This window comes from Salmo trutta, chromosome 33 (assembly GCF_901001165.1).
Source record: "Salmo trutta chromosome 33, fSalTru1.1, whole genome shotgun sequence".
Lineage (NCBI taxonomy): Eukaryota > Metazoa > Chordata > Actinopteri > Salmoniformes > Salmonidae > Salmo > Salmo trutta.
Genome location: NC_042989.1, coordinates 13,459,904 through 13,487,447, shown reverse-complemented (window position 1 = coordinate 13,487,447; position 27,544 = coordinate 13,459,904). Strand labels below are relative to the sequence as shown.

General features: G+C 42.7%; 1 protein-coding gene across 2 annotated transcripts in view; it reads right to left on the bottom strand.

The window, feature by feature from the left end:
* Window positions 1-1,679: 1,679 nt before the first annotated feature.
* Window positions 1,680-27,544, bottom strand: part of LOC115172426 (uncharacterized protein C14orf132-like) — a 64,002-nt gene continuing 38,137 nt past the window's right edge. For both annotated transcript variants that reach the window (XM_029729857.1, XM_029729858.1), the window contains one exon: window positions 1,680-2,671. In XM_029729857.1, coding sequence (XP_029585717.1) covers window positions 2,438-2,671 — 234 coding nt within the window. In that variant the 3' untranslated portion in view covers window positions 1,680-2,437. The remainder of the gene's footprint in view (window positions 2,672-27,544) is intronic.

The following is a 27,544-nucleotide window of genomic DNA, read 5'->3' as shown; positions in this document are numbered from 1 at the left end:
GCTATGACAACCTAAAGCTGTACATTATTTCTGCTCATGTAGAATGTGCTTATATCTTTCAGGTCTACCTTGGTCATACAGTGAGGGAAAAAGGTATTTGATCCCCTGCTGATTTTGTACATTTGCCCACTGACAAAGAAATGATCAGTCTATCATTTTAATGCTAGGTTTATTTGAACAGTGAGAGACAGAATAACAAAAAAAAAATCCTGAAAAACATATGTCAAAAATGTTATGAATTGATTTGCATTTTAATGAGGGAAATAAGTATTTGACCCCTCTGCAAAACATGACTTAGTACTTGGTGGCAAAACCCTTGTTGGCAATCACAGAGGTCAGACGTTTCTTGTAGTTGGCCACCAGGTTTGCACACATCTCAGGAGGGATTTTGTCCCATTCCACTTTGCAGATCTTCTCCAAGTCATTAAGGTTTCAAGGCTGACATTTGGCAACTCGAACCTTCAGCTCCCTCCACAGATTTTCTATGGGATTAAGGTCTGGAGACTGGCTAGGCCACTCCAGGACCTTAATGTGTTTCTTCTTGAGCCACTGCTTTGTTGCCTTGGACGTGTGTTTTGGGTCATTGTCATGCTGGAATACCCATCCACGACCCATTCACAATGCCCTGGCTGAGGGAAGGAGGTTCTCACCCAAGATTTGATGGTACATGGCCCCACCCATCGTCCCTTTGATGCGGTGAAGTTGTCCTGTCCCCTTAGCAGAAAAACACCCCCAAAGCATAATGTTTCCACCTCCATGTTTGACGGTGAGGATGGTGTTCTTGGGGTCATAGGCAGCATTCCTCCTCCTCCAAACACGGCAAGTTGAGTTGATGCCAAAGAGCTCCATTTTGGTCTCACCTGACCACAACACTTTCACCCAGTTGTCCTCTGAATCATTCTGATGTTCATTGACAAACTTCAGACGGGCATGTATATGTGCTTTCTTGAGCAGGGGGACCATGCGGGCGCTGCAGGATTTCAGTCCTTCACGGTGTAGTGTGTTACCAATTGTTTTCTTGGTGACTATGGTCCCAGCTGCCTTGAGATCATTGACAAGGTCCTCCCGTGTAGTTCTGGGCTGATTCCTCACCATTCTCATGATCATTGCAACTCCACGAGGTGAGATCTTGCATGGAGCCCCAGGCCGAGGGAGATTGACAGTTATTTTGTGTTTCTTCCATTTGCGAATAATCGCACCAACTGATGTCACCTTCTCACCAAGCTGCTTGGCGATGGTCTTGTAGCCCATTCCAGCCTTGTGTAGGTCTACAATCTTGTCCCTGACATCCTTGAAAAGCTCTTTGGTCTTGGCCATGGTGGAGAGTTTGGAATCTGATTGATTGATTGCTTCTGTGGATAGGTGTCTTTTATACAGGTAACAAACTGAGATTAGGAGCACTCCCTTTAAGAGTGTGCTCCTAATCTCAGCTCATTACCTGTATAAAAGACACCTGGGAGCCAGAAATCTTTCTGATTGAGAGGGGGTCAAATACTTATTTCCCTCATTAAAATGCAAATCAATTTATAACATTTTTGACATGCGGTTTTCTGGATTTTTTTGTTGTTATTCTGTCTCTCACTGTTCAAATAAACCTACCATTAAAATTATAGACTGATAATTTCTTTGTCAGTGGGCAAACGTACAAAATCAGCAGGGGATCAAATACTTGTTTCCCTCACTGTATACTTCAATGTCTTTGTGAGAGGTTTGTTATAAAAAAGTGAAATGTCATTGATAGATGTACTGTGGTGTAATAAATAATGTTTCAGATGCAGATTTAGCAGAGTAAATAAAATGGTGGAGTGATTTTCTTATTGGACCATAAACTGGTGTGGCATTGCTACAGAAACGGAGTAGCAAAAACAGTTGTAGGGTGTTTCAGGAATGTTTCATTAAAGCCAGTGTCCGTTGGTCCATTTTCTGTCGATTTACAAAGGAAAGATAATAATTTGAGCGTTCTTTTGGCAGAACAGATAATGAACTGTAAGAAGCTGAGCCCATGGCTAATGCAGAAGTATTCCCAGCGTCACTTAAATAATTAAGCAGCACTCCTCTTAATTGCCTCTCATCTATCTGGGGGACATTTAAGATGGTCCGGCTTACCCTGTCCGTATCTTATCCCCTTCAGCACCACAATGCAACACAACAACATTCAGGAGCGTGATGTCTACTGAAAGTTAGGGGACTAAAGTTGAAAATACCATTCAGACTTCAGTTGAACTTGTATACTGTTCCTATCCCGAAACTTTGAGTTTTTTATTGAAAGTGAATGTTGCTGAAGCTTCAACTAAAGAAACCCCACACCACAGTCAGCGTTTGCATCCCGGAGCCCTTTGGTCATACATTATGTGATATTTATCCTTTGTCTTTTATCACGTTCCCCTATGGGGAGGCTCAAAAAATTGTGTCTTGGTGGACAGGAAGGCAAGATGGATCAGAAGGTGAATGCGTAGACCACTCCCACCACCACAATGTTGCCGATAGTAGCAATGATGGCAATCCAGAGCCAGATGGCGTCACTGGACGAGGACTGGTCGTCCTGCTGGGCCTGGGCTGAGGTGGCCGCAGAGGCGGCGTGGACACTGGCCGAGGAATTGAAGAGCGAGTGGTCGGCACTGTAGTTGTCATTGGGTGAGGAGTCCATGAAGGCCCCCGTCATGACTGGGATCTGCAGGACAGGGAAGGATGGAGGATGGGAGAGAGGGAGAGAAAGAGAGAGAGAGAAGATTAGATAAGAAATTAATTGACAAAACCAAAAGGTGTTATTTTATTTGATATGCAGTGTAGAGCTCTTTGCCAGTAGGTACAGAAGATTTGATCTAACATTACAGTTTCTTTCCTGTGAGTGGGAGATGTTCTTGGGTCCTGCATTAGCAAGTTAAAAGTTGAAATGAAATAGTGAACGTATCACGGCATCTTGTGGGAACAAGGTTTCTCACTTCTGGTGTGGATCCCCCCACGCACACACAGGTGCGTTTCCACCCTGGGAACTAGGGCTTAATTAACACTAAATAAATATTTAACGAGTGGGAAGTGAGAGTGATTTATTGCTTGGGACAATTAGAAGCCTGCTGAGAAGGCTGCTGGACAGCAGAGCAGAAGAAGAGAGAGGGAGTGCATCCTCTCATATGTACTGTATGTACCGTAGGAAGATAAGGAGTGCCTGAAAACGAGAGAACACTTGCTTGCTGCGAACGCTAGCTCTCAAATTAGAAAACAGATTCCTCTCCTCCAAGGGCTGTCAAAAAAACTATGCTAAAAATACTTGAGGGATGTAGAGCACTCACACTATATACACCAAAACACTCTTACTCTTTCTGCTCGCTCTCTTTCACACACACACTAATACAGTGAGAGAAAAAACACACACAGAGCACACAGTCTCATTTGAGGTCATTCCTCTCACTGCGAGAAATTATTTTTTTTATAGCATTCCGCTGCTCGACAGCCATTGGCCCCTGGTGGTGAGTAATGACATGACATATCCAATTGGGCATGATGGGAGCAGATATTTATGTATGGGGACAGTAACCTGAGGTTCTCCCCACCTAGTGATCACTCAGCCAGAAGTAAAGACTAGGGTTGACTGATGGAGAAGAACTGCCATGAGCCTTCCATCCATGGAGTCTGTCAGTTTCTTGATCTGTTCACGATCAATTTTCGCTGAAGCAGCAACCACAGCCTCCCAAATGCTGTTCAAAGAGGTGTATTGTCTTCCCTCACTGTAAATATCATGTTTGAGAAGGGCCCACAAGTTCTCAATAGGATTTAAGTCAGGTGAGGAAGGGGGCCAGGTCGTTATTCAGGCATCTTTGAGGCCCTTGCTGGCTAGCCAAGCAGTGGAGTACTTGGATGCATGTGATGGAGCATTGTCCTGCATAAAGATCATGGCCTTTTAGAGTGCTGAGGACTTCTTCCTATACTACTGTTTGACGAAAGAATCTTCCAGAAACTGGCAGTAGGTTTGGGAGTTGAGTTTCAGTCCATCTTCAACCCGAAAAGGTCCAACTACCTCATCCTCAATGATAGCAGCCCATACCAGTACCCCTCCTTCACCTTGCTGGCAACTGACTCAAAGTGGTGCCGTGTCCATTACTGATCCAGCCACGGGCCCATCCATTTGGTCCATCAAGAGTCACTTTCATTTCCTCTGTCCATAAAACCTTTGAAAAATCTGTCTTCAGGTATTTCTTTGCCCAATCTTGACGCTTCAACTTGTGAATCTTATTCAGTGGTGGTCTTGTTTCAGTCTTCTTGACCTTAGCCATGTCTCTGAGCACTTGACACCTTGTACTTTTGAACACTCCAGGTAGGTTATAGTTCTGGAATACGGTGGCACTGGAGGATAATGGGTTCCTGGTAGTTTGACGTTTAATTATTCTGAAGTCTTTTGCAGTTAATTTGCGCCTTGTCTTCCCCATGCGTTTTTTGCGCCCCTGTTGACTATTCGCAACAAAACGTTTGATTGTCCGGTGGTCACGCCTCAATAGTTGAGCTATTTAAAGAGTGTCGCATCCGTCTGAAAGGCATTTTACATTTTTGGCTTTTCAGTGTCAGTTAAATCTCTTTTTTGGCCCATTTTACCTGAGGTAATGAGGCTACCTAATAATTATGCACACCTTGATATAAGGTGTTATTCACTTTCGCCACACCCTCCCTCATTACACAAATACATATCACCTGAAAATGATTAAATCCAATAAGCATTCAAGTTTATATGGTTTGGAGTTCGAAAATGTGAATAGAAATAATGATAAGATCAGAATACTCACTTGCCCAATAATTGTGCACGCAGTGTACTGTAGCTAAATGTTTTTTAGTGGTAGTAGATTTAGCTGAATAGAGCCTATAGAGGAATGACAAAAATCTACATTTAGACACGTCTAACAAACACCACTATATGGCTCATTTCACCATAAAAACATCCACGTCATAGCTTTGCATAACATGCAAGAATTGTTAAGGTAGTAACTTTGGAAAAACATTAGTAATCTGGTATCACTTGTTCGCCTGGGCCTTGTCTGAACCCATTATTTCCCAGTGCACCGGCACGAGGTCAGCACAGCTAGCTGTAAGCATTAAAATTCCACCTCATGGGTGGAATGTTATAAATATTTAATAATGAATAAACATTATTTTGAAAAACCCACAGAATATCTGGTGTTTCTATGTCAAAAGGTTTTGTTATATTTCAGTCTTCTGTGATGTTTATAAAGTGTAATATTGGGATGCAAATTCCAAATTGAATAGATTTCAACTTTATATCTGACATGGTACAGGTGTCTTATTTTTTAAGCCCATAACAATGTGTGTGAGGTGTATACTTTGGTTTCAAAGTAGATTTGTTTAAGACTACCAAGAAACATCCTGTGTGACCCTGATTTAGCCCACTGCAGAAAAAGGTTAATGGAATGGAAAGAGAGAAACCCTGGTATGGGGCATCCCCAGGCCGCTGTGCACTTAAGCGGGCAATGAGGGCCATCTCCCATGCATCAATGTCAGGAAACCGATGCCAGTAAACTTGCATGGGTGAGTGGCTGCGTAATAGAGCTAGTCATCTGGTCACTGACCAGGGTAGGCTTAGATCTTGCGAATCTGCTGGCTAAACGGCTATAGGCGGATCTATTTTAACATTGCGAGCAGTTTATTGGTGCTATATTGGATTAGATGGAACATGCAAAGTTTGCACACTCTAAAAAACGCTGGGTTGTTTGGATGACCCAACTGCTGGGTTGCAAGCATTGGGTTACTTTGTTGGGTTGTTTTAAAATGTGAAATGCTTACACAAGTGTATGATTTCCTCAAGAAACTATGCGTAAACCAATGTTGGGATAGTTACAATAACACTGGGTGAAAAGGGTCTATATCAGGGGATGTCTTCACATGACACATTTTTGATATTCTAGAGAATACAGACCATTTCCAATCAATTTTTTTAGATTTGTGGATATGCACCATATCCTGATAAATTCTGAATCTAGATGTGTCCTTTAGACATATATGATATTGGGATTACTCCAAATATCACACGAAGACATATCCTATGGCCGAATATGGACTCATTCAATATCCTGAGATATGTGACATCGTATTTTCACTCTTCATGTTGACAAATACTGACTGTATACATCACATATAATGCTTCTCAATATGCTGAAAATGAGGATTTCTTATGCATTTCTGAGTTCTTAGCACATACTCAATAATTTTACAAATATGAAATCCATATTTTTCTTTCATGCACAAACCATTTTTGGATTCCCTCTGGATATCATACATGGTATGGCCAGATATTGACTCATTAGATATCCTGAGATCTATTTTTTCTCTATATGATGACAAATACTGACAGTAGGCCTATATAGTATATTTTCTCAGCACATACAATGCATATGGTCTTGACTGAGGTCCATATAAGGATCTAGAAATGCATTTGATATGCTGATGCATATTTGAGTTTTGAGGACATGCTCAATAATTTGACACAATATTTATATACAGTGCCTTCAGAAAGTATTCAGACCCTTTGATTTTTTCCACATATTGTTAGGTTACAGCCTTATTCTAAAATTGATTAAATAGTATGTTTTCCTTGTCAATCTACACACAATACCCAATAATGACAAAGCAAAACCAGATTTTCTAAATGTTTGCAAATGTATTAAAAATAAAAAACTGAAAAATACATTTACATACTGTAAGTATTCAGACCCTTTACTCAGTACTTTGTTGAAGCACCTTTGGCAACAATTACAGCCTTGAGTCTTCCTTGGTATGACGCTAGACCCTTGGCATAACTGTATTTGGGAAGGTTCTCCCATTCTTCTCTGCAGATCCTCTCAAGCTCTGTCAGGTTGGATGGGGAGTGTTGCTGCACAGCTATTTCCAGGTCTCTCCATAGATGTTCGATCGGGTACAAGTCTGGACTCTGGCTGGGCCACTCAAGGACATTCAGATACTTGTCTTGAAGCCACTCCTGTGTTGTCTTGGCTGTGTGCTTAGGGTCGTTGTCCTGTTGGAAGATGAACCTTCGCCCCAGTCTGAGGTCCTGAGTGCTCTGGAGCAGGTTTTCATCAAGGATCTCTCTGTACTTTGCTCAATTCATCTTTCCCTTGATCCTGACTAGTCTCCCAGTCCCTGCCTCTGAAAAACATCCACACAGCATGATGCTGCCACCACCTTGCTTCACTGTAGGGATGGTGCCAGGTTTCCTCCTGACGTGACGCTTTGCTTTCAGGCCAAAGAGTTCATTCTTGGTTTCATCAGACCAGACAATCTTGTTTCTCATGGTCTGAGAGTCTTTATATGCCTTTTAGCAAACTCCAAGCTGGCTGTCATGTGCCTTTTACTGAGGAGTAGCTTCGTCTGGCCACTCTACCATAAAGGCCAGATTGGTGGAGTGCTGCACAGGTGGTTGTCCTTCTGGAAGGTTCTCCCATCTCCACAGACGAAATCTAGAGCTCCGTCAGAGTGATCAACGGGTTCTTGGTCACCTCCCTGACCAAGGGCCTTCCCCCCAATTGCTCAGTTTGGCAGGGCGGCCGGCTGCAGGAAGATTCTTGGTGGTTCCAAACTTCTTCCATTTAAGAATAATGGGGGCCACTGTGTCCTTGGGGATCTTCAATGCTGCTGAAATGTTTTAGTACGCATCCCCAGATCTCTGCCTCGACACAATCCAGTCTTGGAGCTCTACGGACAATTCCTTCGACCTCATGGCTTGGTTTCTGCTCCGACATGCACTGTCAACAGTGGGACCTTATAGAGACAGGCGTGTGCCTTTCCAGATCATGTCCAATCAATTGAATTTAACACAGGTGGACTCCAATCAAGTTGTAGAAACATTTCAAGGATGATCAACGGAAACAGTATGCACCTGAGCTCAATTTCGAGTCTCATAGCTAAGGGTGTGAATACTTATGTAAATACGTACTATCGAACAATTCACAACAATACACACAAATTTAAAAGTAAAAGAATGGAATTAATAAATAAATAATGTAGGGGGATTGATTAAATACAGTAGAATACAGTTTATATACATATGAAATCAGTAAAACAGTATGTAAAAAAAAAGCTGACTAGTGATGGCTATTTAACAGTCTGATGGCCTTGAGACAGAAGCTGTTTTTCTGTCTCTCGGTCCCGGCTTTGATGGACCTATATTGACCTCGCCTTCTGGATGGTAGCAGGGTGAACAGGCCGTGACTCGTGTGGTTGATGTCCTTGATGACCTTTTTGGCCTTCCTGTGACATCGGGTGCTGTAGGTGTCCTGGAGGGAAGGTAGTGTGCCCCTGGTGATGTGTTAGGAAGACCACATCACCCACTGGAGTGCCCTGCGGTTGTGGGCGGTACAGCTGCTGTACCAGGCGTTGATACAACCCGACAGGATGCTCTCAATTGTGCATCTATAAAAGTTTGTGCCTTCTTCACCAAACTGTCTGTGTGGGTGGACCATTTCAGAAAAGTACCAGTGTTCTGGCTTTGACCCCAAGTGAGAACAGGTCCGCTGGTGAGACACTTGTGCTGGCCTGCGTAGATGGAAACAGAAAAGTCTGAGCCTTTTGGGTAAAACACTGGGGTAAATCTTGTATGGAAATGGGCCAAAGGTGTTTTTGTCTGTTCTTTGTATTTCAAATAAGCTCAAAGCACAGCTGCCCCCTCAAAAACAAAGTCTTACTTGAGTGGAGATTCAATTACCCCCCCCCGCCACGCTAGCACAATATAACGCCAGCACAATATAAAAATGACGCAAGCACAATATAAAATATAAAGCACAATATACAATATAAAATAATGACACAAGCACAAAATATATATAAATACTAGCTTGGCTGGTTTTGCGCATCGTTTTCCCCCCACACATCTTTTTGGTGTTCAAATTCTATTTTTCTGCCTGAACTGCCTTTTCCCCACGATTATTCAAAGCCTTGTAAGTAGACCTTAGGTCCTGTTAAAATAGCATGTCCTAACAGAGATAGATGGGGTATGTGACTGACAGTTAAATAGACGTGTGGAAGGGACATGGCAATATGATCTAATGCCCTGCATGGCCCAATCAGAGAGAAGCAAACGCTCCGCATCAGAGATAAAGCTGCACCTCTGTCAGCTGCCTGTGGTTGTCAGGAAAACACATTATTTGTTGCGAAGCGCATCCCGCCGGCAGAAGACGGATACAGAGCTCCCTGGCATTCAGTTTGCTGATATGGACACATAGTTTGCATGCATTCTGGAGTGGAAGTGCAGGATCTGAGCAGGTCTTTGCTACACACTAACGGCCTGGTATATTATACATTTTCACTGGTGTGAAGTTCATTTTGCAGCAGTGGTTTTCAAACAGGAGTACAACCAAGGGTCAAGAGAAGGAACGAGATTCTGGTCATTTTAACATGTGCAAACGCTTAGTAAATAAATGCCCTCAGTATGCATTTAAGTGTGTTTATTATGTACACAAGTAGAGTATGTATGATCTGGAAATGACCAAATACTCTCTCTCACCAAATGGCTAGGTGTATAGGAAATTCTGAGTAGTGTTCACATAATTTTTCCCCCAGTTTATCAGGGCCAGTGAGAAGTGATTCCATTGAGTGTATCTTAATTGAAAATACTCATATGAAAAATGCATGACTAACATCCACATATAGAAGCATGGGAATACTGTGCTACATTGCAAGAAATGCCAAGTATGTGTGGGAGAAAAGCACATGTGGTTTGGGGTGTAAACAATACTTTAAAAAACATGCTACACATTTCATCTGGCTCATACATAATCAAAATATATGCTTATATAAATCATTAATTGATTGCAGTCTAAAGCTATCTCATGATTAAGAACAAAACATGTAATCAGTTCTCAAACTGTGCATAGCTGCAATTTTAATTACTGTAACGAGACTGAGGAAGCGCATTGAAAGACTGAAAAAAAACGCATCTTAATATTTTTTCTTCAGCGCTCAGAATTTGTGAAACAAAAGACTTTGACACTGTGAAGAGTTATAGGTTTCTTGTTGAAAGCCTAAAAAGTACATCAACATCGTAAAAACACCAGCATTACGTAATGTGACGCTATACTTGCACTTGGCAGTATGACTTAGGCATGTACTGTATGTGGCCATTGTTATGGATTACTTATTCTACGGTATCCAGTGGCTTTATGAGAATATTATCATGAACTCAACAACAATGTGTTACAGCACAGGAAAAAAGTCAATCACAGCACTCAAACCAAAGGAACAAAGTGAGAAGAGAAGAAATTTGTCTCTGATATCAACCAGCTCTACTGTTCTGTATCAAAATACAGCGCTATCGCTATCCATAACTTGCCAGCACATTTTTATACCCTGTCCAAACACCAACACGGCTCCAGTGAGAGGCTGAGTCAGGGCTAATCCCATTGGAACAGTTTGGAGACAGAGGGACATTTTTTTTAATGTATGAAGCTCACTTAAAGAGGGTAAAATACCACAAGAGATTTTATGAAGGACCTCCAGTCACAGATATTTCAGAATGCCCTGCTTATTTCCCAATATAACCCAAAGTCAAACAGTCAGCTAGGCACACCTCTTCCTACAAAGATGCATTACTAATCATAATAATGTTCAAGTATGCTGCTGATGAAAATAGATCTTTGTTAAGGTTTTTTATACATTCATAACAATTAAGATTACTTCAGACGACTGAGAAAAGAAACCATTTAAAAAAGCAAATATACACTTTCTCATCCACTGCCGTTCTCTCTAAATCCTCATTTTGAAGAGATGGAAGCATTTTGGGGGAGATTAACGATGAAATTCTGACTCACAAACACCGTTTTGGCTGTAAAACCTTGAATTCTCCTCGGGTGTCAGAAGTTTAGGTTTTCATTTGGTTTGCCTGTTGACTGAGTGTGTCGTGCAGCAGAGGGAGTCATGGACCAGAGCACTTCAGACACAGAGTAACATGCGTCAGGAGTTAGACACTAGAATGAGGAGAGCTGGTCAGGTGGCCAGATGTCTCACACACACACACACACACTGAACACACATACCGCGCACACACACACTGCACTCACAGTGAACTCTTAATCAAAGATGATCTTCTTAATGTGCTAAGTCAGGCATTGGCATTCCTCTCAGCTGACTAGAATGGAAAATCATGTGTACATTATGCACATTACAGAGCCTAGCCAAAGCTTATGGAACAAGAGAAAGATACAGTATAATACAGTTATAACATAGTAAAGTTTTAGAAAACCAGGCGCATGAAGCTGCATAAACATTATATATTAAGATACAAGATTGACTGTGAATATGATGCAGGTGGCTGGGCTGAAACACTGCTACACACGTTCTATTGAGGTAAAAGATCTACTATGAAATGCTGCTGCGCCGCTGAGAGAAAGAAAATCGATAAGACTGGAGTTGTAAATCTGGACAGCAGAACAGAACCGTGGTGGACTGAGGTGAAATTCCATCTGGTCTGAGTCTAGTTTAACTAGTTCAAGTTTTATTGTCACAAGTACAGTGAAATGCTTAAATTGCATGCTCTACCCAGCAGTGCAGTAATCGATATTAAAATAGTATAACTGATAATAAATGTTTTTATATATATATATATATATATATATATATATACATATATATACAGTGCATTCGGAAAGTATTCAGATCGTTTGACTTTTTCTACATTTTGTTACATTACAGCCTTACTCTAAAATGGATTAAATTGTTTTTTTTCTCTCATCGATCTACACATAATACTCCATAATGACAAAACAAAAACATGTTTTTAGACATTTTTGCAAATGTATTTAAAATAAAAAACTGAAATATCACATTTACATAAGTATTCAGACCCTTTACTCAGTACTTTGTTGAAGCACCTTTGGCAGCGATTACAGCATTGAGTCTTGTTCTGTATGACACTACAAGCTTGGCACACCTGTATTTGGAGAGTTACAGATCCTCTGAAGCTCTGTCAGCTCTGAAGCTCTGTTTGGATAGGGAGCAAAGCTGAACAGCTATTTTCAGGTCTCTCCAGAAATGTTAGATCGGGTTCAAGTCCAGCTCTGGCTGGGCCACTCAAGGACATTCAGAAACTTGTCCTGAAGCCACTCCTGTGTTGTCTTGGCTATGTGCTTAGAGTCGTTGTCCTATTGGAAGGTGAACCTTTGCCCTAGTCTAAGGTCCTGAGCTCTCTGGAGCAGGTTTTCATCAAGGATATCTCTGTACTTTGCTCCTTTCATCTTTCCCTTGATCCTGACTAGTCTCCCAGACCCTGCCGCTGAAAAACATCCCCACAGCATGATGCTGCCACCACCATTCTTCACCGTAGGGATGGTGCCAGGTTTCCTCCAGACGTGACGCTTGGCATTCAGGCCAAAGAGTTTAATCTTGGTTTCATCAGACCAAAGAATCTTGTTTCTCATGGTCTGAAAGTCCTTTCGGTGCTTTTTGGCAAACTCCAAGCTGGCCGACGAGTGGCTTCCATCTGGCCACTACCATAAAAGCCTGATTGGTGGAGTGCTGCAGAAATGGTTGTCCTTCTGGAAGGTTCGCCCATTTCCACAGAGGAACTCTGGAGCTCTGTCAGAGTGACCATCGGGTTCTTGGTCACCTCCCTGACTAAGGCCCTTCTCCCATGATTACTCAGTTTGGCTGGGCGGCCACGTCTAGAAAGAGTCTTGGTGGTTCCAAACGTCTTCCATTTAAGAACGATGGAGGCCATTGCGTTCTTGGGGACCTTCAATGCTGCAGAAAGTTTTTGGTACCCTTCCCCAGATTTGTGCCCAGACACAATCCTGTCTCGGAGCTCTACGGACAATTCCTTCAACCTCATGACTTGGTTTCTGCTCTGACATGCACTGTCAACCGTGAGACTTTATATAGACAAGTGTGTGTCTTGCCAAATCATGTCCAATCAATTGAATTTACCACAGGTGGACTCCAATCAAGTTGTAGAAACATCTCAAAGATGATCAATGGAAAAAGGATGCACCCGAGCTCAATTTCGAGTCTCATAGCAAAGAGTTTGAATATTAATGTAAATAAGGTATTGCTGTTTCGCTTTGCCATTATGGGGTATTGTGTGCAGATTGATGAGGGAAAAAAATGATTTAATACATTTTAAATGTGGAAAAATGTAAAGGGGTCTGAATACTATCCGAATGAACTGTATCAACTCATTTCCTGTAGTATTCACGCTTCAAAAACTCTCGACCATTGTTACTCTCCCTTCCATGATTTCTACAAGGCCCTCCCTCGCCCTCCCTTCGGCAAATCAGATCACGACTGCATTTCTGCTCCTCCCTCCCTATAGGTCGATTCAATGCTGGTCTGACCAATCCGAATCCATGCTTCAAGATTGTTTTGATCACGTGGACTCGGATATGTTCTGGGCTGCGTCTCCAGTACCTCATCGACTGGGAGGGGTACGGCCCATTCTGGACGCTTCGCTGACCAGGGATTTTCACCGTCGGCACCCAAACCGAACCGCGCCCCTGTGGTCGTCCCTGAGGCCGGTGTCGTCCTGCTGCTAGCGCGTCGGGGGGGGTACTGTCACGGATCCCCTCGGTAATGATGCTCATTCTGTTTACCAGTTCTGGAGGTCTACATCACCGGCTTTCTAGGTTTCACTGAACGGGATTCATTATCATCAACCCCGGACAGTCTTGTCTGATTACAAACACCTGGTTCCCATTTCCCCTGATTAGTATGTTATACAGTTGAAGTCAGAAGTTTACATACACTTAGCTTGGAGTCATTAAAACCTGTTTTTCAACCACTCCACAAATGTCTTGTTAACGAACTATAGTTTTGGCAAGTCGGTTAGGACATATACTTTGTGCATGACACAAGTCATTTTCCAACAATTGCTTACAGACAGATTATTTCATTTATAATTCACTGTATCACAATTCCAGTGGGTCAGAAGTTTACATACACTAAGTTGACTGTGCCTTTAACCAGCTTGGAAAATTCCAGAAATTATGTCATGGCTTTAGAAGCTTCTGATAGGCTAATTGACATAATTTGAGTCAATTGGAGGTGTACCTATGGATGTATTTCAAGGCCTACCTTCAAACTCAGTGCCTCTTTGCTTGACATCATGGGAAAATCAAAATAAATCAGACAAAAAATTGTAGATCTCTACAAGTCTGGTTCATCCTTGGGAGCAGTTTCCAAATGCCTGAAGTTACCACGTTCATCTGTACAAACAATAGTACGCAAATATAAACACCATGGGACGACGCAGCCGTCATACTGCTCAGGAAGGAGACGCGTTCTGTCTCCTAGAGATTAACGTACTTTGGTGTGAAAAGTGCAGATCAATCCCAGAACAACAGCAAAGGACCGTGTGAAGATGCTGGAGGAAACAGGTACAAAAGTATCTACTGTATATCCACAGTAAAACGAGTCCTATATCGACATAACCTGAAAGGCCGCTCAGCAAGGAAGAAGCCACTTCTCCAAAACCGCCATAAAAAAGCCAGACTACGGTTTGCAACTGCACATGGGGACAAAGATCGTACTCTTTGGAGAAATGTCCTCTGGTCTGCTGGGGGAGGCTTGCAAGCCAAAGACCACCATCCCAACCGTGAAGCACGGGGGTGACAGCATCATGTTGTGGGGGTGCTTTGCTGCAGGGGGTACTGGTGCACTTCACAAAATAGATGTCATCATGAGGGAGGACAATTATGTGGATATATTGAAGCAACATCTCAAGACATCAGTCAAGAAGTTAAAGCTTGGTCGCAAATGGGTCTTCCAAATTAACAATGACCCCAAGCATACATTCAAAGTCTGGCAGCTTCATTAAATATTGCCTGCAAAACACCAGTCTGAATGTGAACAGTGAAGAGGCGAATCCGGGATGCTGGCCTTCTAGGCAGAGTTCCTCCTAGTGTCTTTGTTCTTTTGCCCATCTTAATCTTTTCTTTTTATTGGCCAGTCTGAAATATTGCTTTTTCTTTCCAACTCTGCCTAGAAGGCCAGCATCCCGGAGTCGACCTCTTCACTGTTGACGTTGAGACTGGTGTTTTGCGGGCACTATTTAACGAATCTGCCAGTTGAGGACTTGTGAGGCGTCTGTTTCTCAAACTAGACACTCTAACATATTTGTCCTCTTGCTCAGTTGTGCACCGAGGCCTCCCACTCCTCTATCTATTTTAGTTAGAGCCAGTTTGCGCTGTTCTGTGAAGGGAGTAGTATTTTATTTATAATGAGGGATACCTGGAAAAAAATTGACCTCTCTGAAATGAAAATGGATGGCCCTCCCTTCAGTAAAATATAGTTTTACCAGAACCTCCCTGAACACTTGAAAAAAAAGTGCCTACCGTTTACCTGCAATCCTAGGACAAACCAAGGCCTGGTTTCCCAAAAGCATTTTAAGGCCATAGAGATGCAGTTTTAGAAATTGTTCTTTGTTTTGTAAGCATTACCTGGCAAAGTAACCATTAGGTTGTGGATTCGCAGATCACAAGGGTACGGGTGAAAAGATCTTGATTATCATAAAAGCACTGCATGAATCTATAATCTAAATTCTGGTCCGAGAAAAAAATGGCCTTTAATAAATGCATTTCATGCAATCCCTCAAAGTTTTACATGACTGGAGACAAGCGGAATCTTTTTTAATACCACAACAGAGCATGACAACTAATGAGTGCATGCTGAGTGCATGCTGCAGAGGTTTTGATTTCTATACAGGCTATTGTTAAAAAAGAGGATAGTCTGTTTGGAACAGTGATAAAGTTATCTATCAATTGTCAAAATTGAGAGCAACAGAACCAGTTACAACTGAATTATCTGATCATCAATGAATTCGAGAAAAAGCCATACGTTTTTTACACAGCAGCGACATATCATCAGGTAGGCCTACAGTATATATGCACTTGTATCTTTTTTCATTTGGGAAACCTTCATTTTTTTATTTATTCTATTTTATTCCATGATATTGTTGTTACAAAACTGTGATTAGGGCATGTGAATATAAGAGCATCTGCGAGGCTAAATTAACAAACTAGGCATGCATATCTCACTGCATGATCCTCAAACTAAAGACTGGTCAAAATTCGTGTTTCTAAAAGTGACTTCAAAGGCACTGTGTGATCTGCATAGCCTGGTCTTTCTGCACCTTTGTCGCTGGGGGAGCCTGTGTCTGCGGCTGCAGTGCCTACTCCTACGATTTCGAAGTCGACGTAGGCAACCTTCCGTCCCTGCTCTGGATCGAGTGGGGCTTCTCCATCTATCGGAGGCCTGCACCAGGCATAGGGAGCAACAGGTTATCCTGCCTCTCGCACGTCCATAAAGGGTCTCCGAATCCTGTGAAGTGGGAGCCTTCCTCGACCTTCTAGCCAGCCGTGATTTTCGGCAGCTCCATGGTAAGATATATGACCATTCCTGCTGCAAAAACAATGTCCTATCCCAGAGCTCGAGTAAATTACATTACTAAGCTGCTCCCGAATGTACGACGCAGGACATTGAAATCGATACTATCGTAGTCCAGGTGGGTTTTAATGAAATTATGAAGGGCAGCTCTTAAAACCTCTTACATCTAGGCATTCCGCAGAACCCCTAGCCAACAGCCAATGGGAACACATGGCGCGAAATATAAAAACCTCAAAAATCCAATAATTTCAATTTTTCAAACATACGACTATTTTACACCATTTGAAAGATAAACCTCTCCTGAATCCAACCACGTTGTCCGATTTCAAAAAGGCTTTACAGCGAAAGCAAAACATTAGATTGTGTTAGGAGAGTACATAGACCAAAATAACCACACAGCCATTTTCCAAGCAAGCATATATGTCAATAAAACCCAAAACACAGCTAAATGAAGCACTAACCTTTGATGATCTTCATCAGATGACACTCCTAGGACATTATGTTATACAATACATGTATGTTTTGTTCAATCAAGTTCATATTTATCCTGTTTGGGATAGGGGGCAGTATTTTCACGGCCGGATGAAAAAAACGTACCCGATTTAAACTGGTTACTACTCTTGCCCAGAAACAAGAATATGCATATTATTAGTTGATTTGGATAGAACACACTCTGAAGTTTCTAAAACTGTTTGAATGGTGTCTGTGAGTATAACAGAACTCATATGGCAGGCAAAAACCTGAGAAGATTCCAAGCAGGAAGTGGCCTGTCTGTAAAATTGTAGTCCTTCTTTTGCTTCTCTATCGAAACTACAGTATCTGAGCTGTTACGTGGCACTTTCTAAGGCTTCCATTGGCTCTCTAAAGCCTTCAGAATGTGGATTGAGGTGTATCCTGTCTCTGGGCAGAGTATATTAGCACAGTTTGTCAGTGGTCTGCCCGGTGACTAAGAGATTGGAGATGCGCGGTCCCGCCAGAATGCTGTTTTTTCTTTTCCTATTTGAATGAATACACTATTGTCCGGTTGGAATATTATCGCTATTTTACGAGAAAAATACAATAAAAATTGATTTTAAACAGCGTTTGACATGCTTCTAAGTACGGTAAAGGAACATTTAGAATTTTTTTGTCTCGATATGCGCTCGCGCGTTACCCTTTGGATAGTGACCTGAACGCACGAACAAAACGCAGGTATTTGGACATAACTATGGATTATTTGGAACAAAAACAACATTTCTTCTGGAAGTAGCAGTCCTGGGAGTGCATTCTGATGAAGATCAGCAAAGGTAATACAATTTTTCTAATAGTAATTCTGAGTTTAGTTTGCCCCAAACTTGGCGAGCTATGTACTCAGAATATTGAAAAATGTGCTTTCGCCGAAAAGCTATTTTAAAATCTGACACAGCGATTGCATAAAGGAGTTCTATATCTATAATTCTTAAAATAATTGTTATGTATTTTGTCAACGTTAATGATGAGTATTTTTGTAAATTCACCGGAAGTTTTTGGTGGGAATACATTTTCTGAACATCACGCGCCAATGTAAAAAGCTGTTTTTGGATTTAAGAGTTGGAACTTGATTTTAAAGAGATGATTGACTATCTGCTAGGCACTAACAAAAAATCCATCATATCTGGCCCTGTGGCCTCTCTGAATCGTAGCATTGAATGCTTTAGCAGGATTCTTTCTGATAACAACTGGCTACGTGATTATTGCAGCTCAATGGGTGTAACTTTTGTTGACAATTTAGATACCCTTTGGAAACAAAACACATTTTATAAGGACGGGATCAACCCAAATCATTTGGGTTCCTGGATCCTTTCACAGCATTATAAGGCAGCGTTGAGACAAAGACTTATCAATGACCCAAGCCCAGCTCAGCTAATCCATAGCATTGTGACAAAGAGTTGTCATAATGCTTTAGCAAATGTAAATTATACAAGGGGCTTTGGTAGACACAATGTAAGTAACTTAATGTACAGTATGTCCCTCTAACTTCCCTGAATGCCTCTGCTGATCCTACGGCTATTGTATGCAGTAATCATGTGTCTATGAACCAGATGTATACTGTTAGCACTGAGTTGGTGTGCCCTAGGAGAAAGTCCACTGTGTGCAGCCCACCCTCCACTCACATAAATAATGTGAGCATATCTGCTTCTGCTAAGCTTCCCAGTGAAGAAATGAAAACAAATAAGCATCCCAGAAGAAAAGTGCTTAAAATAGCCTATGTTAACATACAGTACAAGTCAAAAGTTTGGACACACTACTATTTTTTACATTGCAGAGTAATAGTGAAGATATCAAAACTATGAAATAACACACATGGAATCATGTAGTAACCAACATCAACACATCTCAACATCAATCAGAGGAGACTGTGTGAATCAGGCCTTCATGGTCGATTTGCTGCAAAGAAACCACTACTAAAGGACACCAATAAGAAGAAGAGACTTGCTTGGGCCAAGAAACATGAGCAATGGACATTAGACCGGTGGAAATCTGTCCTTTGGTCGCATGTGTCCAAATTTGAGATTTTTGGTTCCAACCGATGTGTCTTTGTGAGACGCAGAGTAGGTGAACAGATGATCTCCGCACGTGTGATTCCAACCGTGAAGCATGGAGGAGGTGTGATGGTGCTTTGCTGGTGACACTCAGTGATTTATTTTGAATTCAAGGCACACTTAACCAGCAAGGCTACCACAACATTCTGCAGCGATACGCCATCCTATCTGGTTTGCGCTTAGTGGGACTATCATTTGTTTTTCAACAGGACAATGACCCAACACACCTCCAGGCTGTGTAAGGGCTATTTGACCAAGAAGGACTGTGATGGAGTGCTGCATCAGATGACCTGGCTACCACAATCACCCGACCTCAACCCAATTGAGATGGTTTGGGATGAGTTGGACTGCAGAGTGAAGGAAAAGCAGCCAACAAGTGCTCAGCATTCTAGGTGACAATTGGTTGAGAGAATGCCAAGAGTGTGCAAAGATGTCATCAAGGTAAAGGGTGGCTACTTTGAAGAATCTCAAATATTAAATATATTTTGATTTGTTTTACACTTTTTTGGATACTATGTGTTATTTCCTAGTTTTGATGTCTTCACTATTATTCTACAATGTAGAAAATAGTAAAAATAAAGAAAGACCCTTGAATGAGTAGGTGTGTGTCACGTGTGCTCTCTCCGGCCTCTAGGTCCCAGGCTGCTCGTTTATGGCGCACACCTGTCACCAGCGTTACACGAATTTGAGCACAATGACACTCACCTGGACTCCATCACCTCCTTGACTACCTGCCCTTTATTTGTCACTCCCTTTGGTTTCTTCCCCAGTCGTCATTGTTTCTGTTTCTTATTGGTGCGCTGTTTGTGTTTCTTGTTTTGTTCATGTATTCATTAAATGTATTCTCTCCCTGAACTTACTTCCCGACTCTCAGCGTACATCGTTACAGTGTGTCCAAGCTTTTGACTGATACTGTATGTAGCTTAAGAAACAAGGTTCATGAAATCAATATTTTGCTAGTAACAGATGACATTTATATTCTGACTATCTCTGGAACTCACTAAGATAATACCTTTGATGACACAGTGGTAGCAATACAAGGTTATAACATTTACAGAAAAGACAACAATGCCAATGGTGGTGGTGTTGCTGTTTATATTCAGAACCACATTCCTGTAACGCTTAGAGAGGATCTCTGTTAAATACTGTTGAAGTAATATGGCTACAGGTTGATATTCCTCACCTAAAACCCATTATTGTGGGAAGCTGCTATAGACTAAGTGCTAACAGTCAGAATCTGCATAACGTGTGTGAAATGCTTGATAATATATGTGATATCAACAGTGTCGTGACTTGACTTTAACATTAAGCTGAAGACTTATTTATCTAATTAACTATGCTTAATTGTTACTAGATTAAATCAATAATGTAACAATTAACTCAGTAGGATCTGGGGCACCACGAGAGTGGTTCTTTAAAGAGTTACCATCTCCCGAATTAAACTCTAAAAGGTCTTTACCTAGCACATCTATAAACAGTCAACTTATTAATCATAACCTCGTATCATATCATCACCCTGAACAGTGGAACTAACCTGTATCTGCAAAAACATGAGCCTTACTTATGTTTCAGTAATACACAAATTGGTTTAATTATTTATTTACTAGCTAATTAAATGGGAACACAGGAAAAACATACGCATTTTGCATCGGCTATTGACTGGGGACTTAATACGCTGAAAACAGGTCCCTAGCCGGAATGACAACAACATGGCTGCTTGTTAAAGAAGCGATGGAGAGGGAGAGAGAAGGACAGAGACACCTAACATTGGTACATTCAGAAACTACCCTCACTTACAGTAACCATATAAACTCAGCAAAAAAAGAAACGTCCCTTTTTCAGGACCCTGTCTTTCAAAGATAATTCGTAAAAATCCAAATAACTTCACAGATCTTCATTTTAAAGGGTTCAAACACTGTTTCCCATGCTTGTTCAATGAACCATAAACAATTAATTAACATGTACCTGTGGAACGGTCGTTAAGACACTACCAGCTTACAGACGGTAGGCAATTAACTTGTTATGGATAGGGGGCAGTATTTTCACGGCCGGATAAAAAACGTACCCGATTTAATCTGATTATTACTCCTGCCCAGAAACTAGAATATGCATATAATTATTAGCTTTGGATAGAAAACACTCCAAAGTTTCTAAAACTGTTTGAATGGTGTCTGTGAGTATAACAGAACTCATTTGGCAGGCCAAAACCTGAGAACATTCCAAACAGGAAGCGCCCTCTCTGACTATTTCTTGGCCTTCTTGATCATCTCTATCCAAAACAGGGGATCTCTGCTGTAATGTGACATTTTCTAACGCTCCCATAGGCTCTCAGAAGGCGCCAGAACGTTGAATGATGACTTTGCAGGCCATGGCTGAAAAACAGTAACGCATTTGGATAGTGGTCGATCTGAGAACAATGAGACTGGGGGCGCGTGCACGAGACGACTCCATGTTTTTATTTTTTCGTCTTTGAACGAAAACAGGGTTTCCCGGTCGGAATATTATCGCTTTTTTATGAGAAAAATCGCATAAAAATTTATTTTAAACAGCGTTTGACATGCTTCGAAGTACGGTAATGGAATATTTTCAATTTTTTTGTCACGAAACGCGCCGGGCGCGTCACCCTTCTTTACCCTTCGGATAGTGTCTTGAACGCACGAACAAAACGCCGCTATTTGGATATAACTATGGATTATTTGGAACCAAATCAACATTTGTTATTGAAGTAGAAGTCCTGGGAGTGCATTCTGACGAAGAACAGCAAAGGTAATCCAATTTTTCTTATAGTAAATCTGAGTTTGGTGAGTACCAAACTTGGTGGGTGTCAAAATAGCTAGCCATGATGGCCAGGCTATCTACTCAGAATATTGCAAAATGTGCTTTCACCGAAAAGCTATTTTAAAATCGGACATAGCGATTGCATAAAGGAGTTCTGTATCTATAATTCTTAAAATAATTGTTATGTTTTTTGTGAACGTTTATCGTGAGTAATTTAGTAAATTCACCGGAAGTGTTCGGTGGGAATGCTAGTTCTGAACGTCACATGCTAATGTAAAAAGCTGGTTTTTGATATAAATATGAACTTGATTGAACAAAACATGCATGTATTGTATAACATAATGTCCTAGGAGTGTCATCTGATGAAGATCATCAAAGGTTAGTGCTGCATTTAGCTGTGGTTTTGTTTTTTGTGACATTATATGCTAGCTTGAAAAATGGGTGTCTGATTATTTCTGGCTGGGTACTCTGCTGACATAATCTAATGTTTTGCTTTCGCTGTAAAGCCTTTTTGAAATCGGACAGTGTGGTTAGATAAAGGAGAGTCTTGTCTTTAAAATGGTGTAAAATAGTCATATGTTTGAAAAATTGAAGTTTTTGGATTTTTGAGGAATTTGTAATTCGCGCCACGCCTATCATTGGATATTGGAGCAGGTGTTCCGCTAGCGGAACGTCTAGATGTAAGAGGTTTTAAGGTCACAGTTATGAAAACTTAGGACACTAAAGAAGCATTTCTACTGACTCTGAAAAACACCAAAGAAAGATGCCCAGGGTCCCTGCTCATCTGCGTGAACGTGCCTTAGGCATGCTGCAAGGAGGCATGAGGACTGCAGATGTGGCCAGGGCAATAAATTGCAATGTCCATACTGTGAGACGCCTAAGACAGTGATACAGGGAGACAGGAAGGACAGCTGATCATCCTCGCAGCGGCAGACCACGTGTAACAACACCTTGCCAGGATCGGTACATCCAAATATTACACCTGTGGGACAGGTACAGGATGGCAACAACAACTGCCCGAATTACACCAGGAACGCACAATCTCTCCATCAGTGCTCAGACTGTCCGCAATAGGCTTTGAGAGGCAGGACTGAGGGCTTGTAGGCCTGTTGTAAAGCAGGTCCTTACCAGACATCACCGGCACCAACCCACCGTCACTGGACCAGACAGGACTGGCAAAAAGTTCTCTTCACTGACGAGTTGCGGTTTTGTCTCACCAGGGGTGATGGTCGGGTTCGCGTTTATCGTCGAAGGAATGAGCGTTACACTGAGGCCTGTACTCTGGAGTGGGATCAATTTGGAGATGGAGGGTATATCATGGTCTGGAACGGTGTGTCACAGCATCATCAGACTGAGCTTGTTGTCATTGCAGGCAATATCAACACCGTGCGTTACAGGGGAGACATCCTCCTCCCTCATGTGGTACCCTTCCTGCAGGCTCATCCTGACATGACCCTCCAGCATGACAATGCCACCAGCCATACTGCTCGTTCTGTGCGTGATTTCCTGCAAGACAGGAGTGTCAGTGTTCTGCCATGGCCAGCGAAGAGCCCGGATCTCTATCCCATTGAGCACGTCTGGGACCTGTTGGATCGGAGGGTGAGGGCTAGAGCCATTCCCCCCAGAAATGTCCGGGAACTTGCAGGTGCCTTGGTGGAAGAGTGGGGTAACATCTCACAGCAAGAACTGGTAAATCTGGTGCAGTCCATGAGGAGGAGATGCACTGCAGTACTTAATGCAGCTGGTGGCCAAATCAGAAACTGACTTACTTTTGATTTTGACCCCCACTCCTCTTTGTTCAAGGACACATTATTCCATTTCTGTTAGTCACATGTCTGTGGAACTTGTTCAGTTTCTCTCAGTTGTTGAATCTTGTTATGTTCATACAAATATTTACACATGCTAAGTTTGCTGAAAATAAACAGAGTTGACAGTGAGAGGATGTTTCTTTTTTTGCTGAGTTTACTTTGCACATGAACCGCCCTCCGCTTTGAGTAAGAAATCCTGAATATATTTATTTGAAATGCCTGGGTTCGCCGGGGATCTCTCGGTGGACAGGGCAGCCTTGGAAAGGGGGTTGGGCCTTTTCGCAGCATGCTTGTAAGGCTCTGATTGTCCAAAACGGTTCGAACAAGTCTTCTACGGTTGTCCTCCTTTGTAGTTGTCCGTTATCGTGTGACTTGTTGTGTAGTCCTGAACAGAACTAGAGAGTTGATTTTCCTTAGGCTAGCCAGCTGTTTCGATGGTTCCCCAGTGGAGTGATGAGAGTAGCGTAATACGCTGGTTTGAGCAGAGTAACAGAATGGTCCTACTTAAATTCGCTTTTGAAGATACTTTATTTAGGACAGCTAATCAGCTGTACCAGTGATTGTCCGGGAAGTGAGTTTATCGTCTCTACCTAGTGTTGAGATTCAAAGTTCAAACCACTTTAAATGTGCAGCTGCAGCTTCACGTCTTTCTGGTCTGGTATATTAATTTCTTAACACATCATTTACATTTACATTTACATTTAAGTCATTTAGCAGACGCTCTTATCCAGAGCGACTTACAAATTGGTGCATTCACCTTATGATATCCAGTGGAACAACCACTTTACAATAGTGCATCTAAATCTTTTGGGGGGGGGGGTTAGAAGGATTACTTTATCCTATCCCAGGTATTCCTTAAAGAGGTGGGGTTTCAGGTGTCTCCAGAAGGTGGTGATTGACTCTGCTGTCCTGGCGTCGTGAGGGAGCTTGTTCCACCATTGGGGTGCCAGAGCAGGGAACAGTTTTGACTGGGCTGAGCGGGAACTGTGCTTCCTCAGAGGTAGGGAGGCGAGCAGGCCAGAGGTGGATGAACGCAGTGCCCTTGTTTGGGTGTAGGGCCTGATCAGAGCCTGAAGGTACGGAGGTGCCGTTCCCCTCACAGCTCCGTAGGCAAGCACCATGGATTTGTAGCGGATGCGAGCTTCAACTGGAAGCCAGTGGAGAGAGCGGAGGAGCGGGGTGACGTGAGAGAACTTGGGAAGGTTGAACACCAGACGGGCTGCGGCGTTCTGGATGAGTTGTAGGGGTTTAATGGCACAGGCAGGGAGCCCAGCCAACAGCGAGTTGCAGTAATCCAGATGGGAGATGACAAGTGCCTGGACTAGGACCTGCGCCGCTTCCTGTGTGAGGCAGGGTCGTACTCTGCGAATGTTGTAGAGCATGAACCTACAGGATCGGGTCACCGCCTTGATGTTAGTGGAGAACGACAGGGTGTTGTCCAGGGTCACGCCAAGGTTCTTAGCACTCTGGGAGGAGGACACAAGGGAGTTGTCAACCGTGATGGTGAGATCATGGAACGGGCAGTCCTTCCCCGGGAGGAAGAGCAGCTCCGTCTTGCCGAGGTTCAGCTTGAGGTGGTGAGCCGTCATCCACACTGATATGTCTGCCAGACATGCAGAGATGCGATTCGCCACCTGGTTATCAGAAGGGGGAAAGGAGAAGATTAATTGTGTGTCGTCTGCGTAGCAATGATAGGAGAGACCATGTGAGGATATGACCGAGCCAAGTGACTTGGTGTATAGTGAGAATAGGAGAGGGCCTAGAACAGAGCCCTGGGGGACACCAGTGGTGAGAGCACGTGGTGCGGAGACAGATTCTCGCCACGCCACCTGGTAGGAGCGACCTGTCAGGTAGGACGCAATCCAAGCGTGGCCCGCGCCGGAGATGCCCAGCTCGGAGAGGGTGGAGAGGAGGATCTGATGGTTCACAGTATCAAAGGCAGCAGATAGGTCTAGAAGGATGAGAGCAGAGGAGAGAGAGTTAGCTTTAGCAGTGCGGAGAGCCTCCGTGACACAGAGAAGAGCAGTCTCAGTTGAATGCCCAGTCTTGAAACCTGACTGATTAGGATCAAGAAGGTCATTCTGAGAGAGATAGCAGGAGAGCTGGCCAAGGACGGCACGTTCAAGAGTTTTGGAGAGAAAAGAAAGAAGGGATACTGGTCTGTAGTTGTTGATATCGGAGGGATCGAGTGTAGGTTTTTTCAGAAGGGGTGCAACTCTCGCTCTCTTGAAGACGGAAGGGACGTAGCCAGCGGTCAAGGATGAGTTGATGAGCGAGGTGAGGTAGGGGAGAAGGTCTCCGGAAATGGTCTGGAGAAGAGAGGAGGGGATAGGGTCGAGTGGGCAGGTTGTTGGGCGGCCGGCCGTCACGAGACGCGAGATTTCATCTGGAGAGAGAGGGGAGAAAGAGGTCAAAGCACAGGGTAGGGCAGTGTGAGCAGGACCAGCGGTGTCGTTTGGCTTAGCAAACGAGGATCGGATGTCATCAGCCTTCTTTTCAAAATGGTTGACGAAGTTATCCGCAGAGAGAGAGGAGGGGGGAGGGGGAGGAGGATTCAGGAGGGAGGAGAAGGTAGCAAAGAGCTTCCTAGGGTTAGAGGCAGATGCTTGGAATTTAGAGTGGTAGAAAGTGGCTTTAGCAGCAGAGACAGAAGAGGAAAATGTAGAGAGGAGGGCGTGAAAGGATGCCAGGTCCGCAGGGAGGCGAGTTTTCCTCCATTTCCGCTCGGCTGCCCGGAGCCCTGTAACATTTGTACAGTTTGTTTGAAAGGGGCGGTTCCGTCAGGCTGACACTCTGACCTCTCTCAGGGGCGTGACTTGTCACTCTGCATGGTTATGTAAAACAACTATCTCATAGCTTCTCAAATAACATCCCTCTCTTAACAAAAACACTTTAACTTCTTTGGGGTAGGGGGCAGTATTTTCACGGCCGGATGAAAAGCGTGCCCATAGTAAACTGCCTGCTACTCAGGCCCAGAAGGTAGGATATGCATATTATTAGTAGATTTGGATAGAAAACACTCTGCAGTTTCTAAAACTGTTTGAATGATGTCTGTGAGTATAACAGAACTCATATGGCAGGCAAGAATCTGAGAAAGAATCCAACCAGGAAGTGTGGAAATCTGAGGTTTGTAGTTTTTCAAGTGATTGCCTATCCAGTATACAGTGTCTGTGGGGTCATTTTGCACTTCCTAAGGCTTCCACTAGATGTCAACAGTCTTTAGAACGTTGTTTCATGCTTCTACTGTGAATGGGGAGAGAATAAGAGCCATTGGAATCAGATGACTGAGAAAATGACATGAGCTCAATCGCGCGCACTCACGTGAGAGTTAGCTGTGAATCGTCCGGTTGGAATATTATGGAAGATGTATGATAAAAACATCCTAAAGATTGATTCTATACATCGTTTGACATGTTTCTACGAACTGTAATATAACTTTTTTGACTTTTCGTCTGAACTCACTGCGCGAGCACAGTGGATTTGGATTACTCGACTGAACGCGCAAACAAAATGGAGGTATTTGGACATAACGATGAACTTTATCGAACAAAACAAACATTTATTTAGGAACTGAGATTCCTGGGAATGCATTCCGATGAAGATCATCAAAGGTAAGTGAAAATTTATAATGTTATTTGTGACTTCTGTTGACTCCAAAATGGCGGGTATCTGTTTTGATGTCTGAGCGCTGTACTCAGATTATTGCAAAGTTTGCTTTCGCCGTAAAGCTTTTTTGAAATCTGACACAGCGGTTGCATTAAGGAGAAGTTTATCAATAATTCTGTGCATAACACTTGTATCTTTTATCAAAGTTTATGATGAGTATTTCTGTAAATTGATGTGCTCATTCACCGGTAGTTTTGGAGGCAAAACATTTCTGAACATTACACGCCAATGTAAGATGGCGTGTAATGTTTTGGATATAAATATGAACTTTATCGAGCAAAACATACATGTATTGTGTAACATGAAGTCCTATGAGTGCCATCTGATGAAGATAATCAAAGGTTAGTGATGCATTTTAGCTGTATT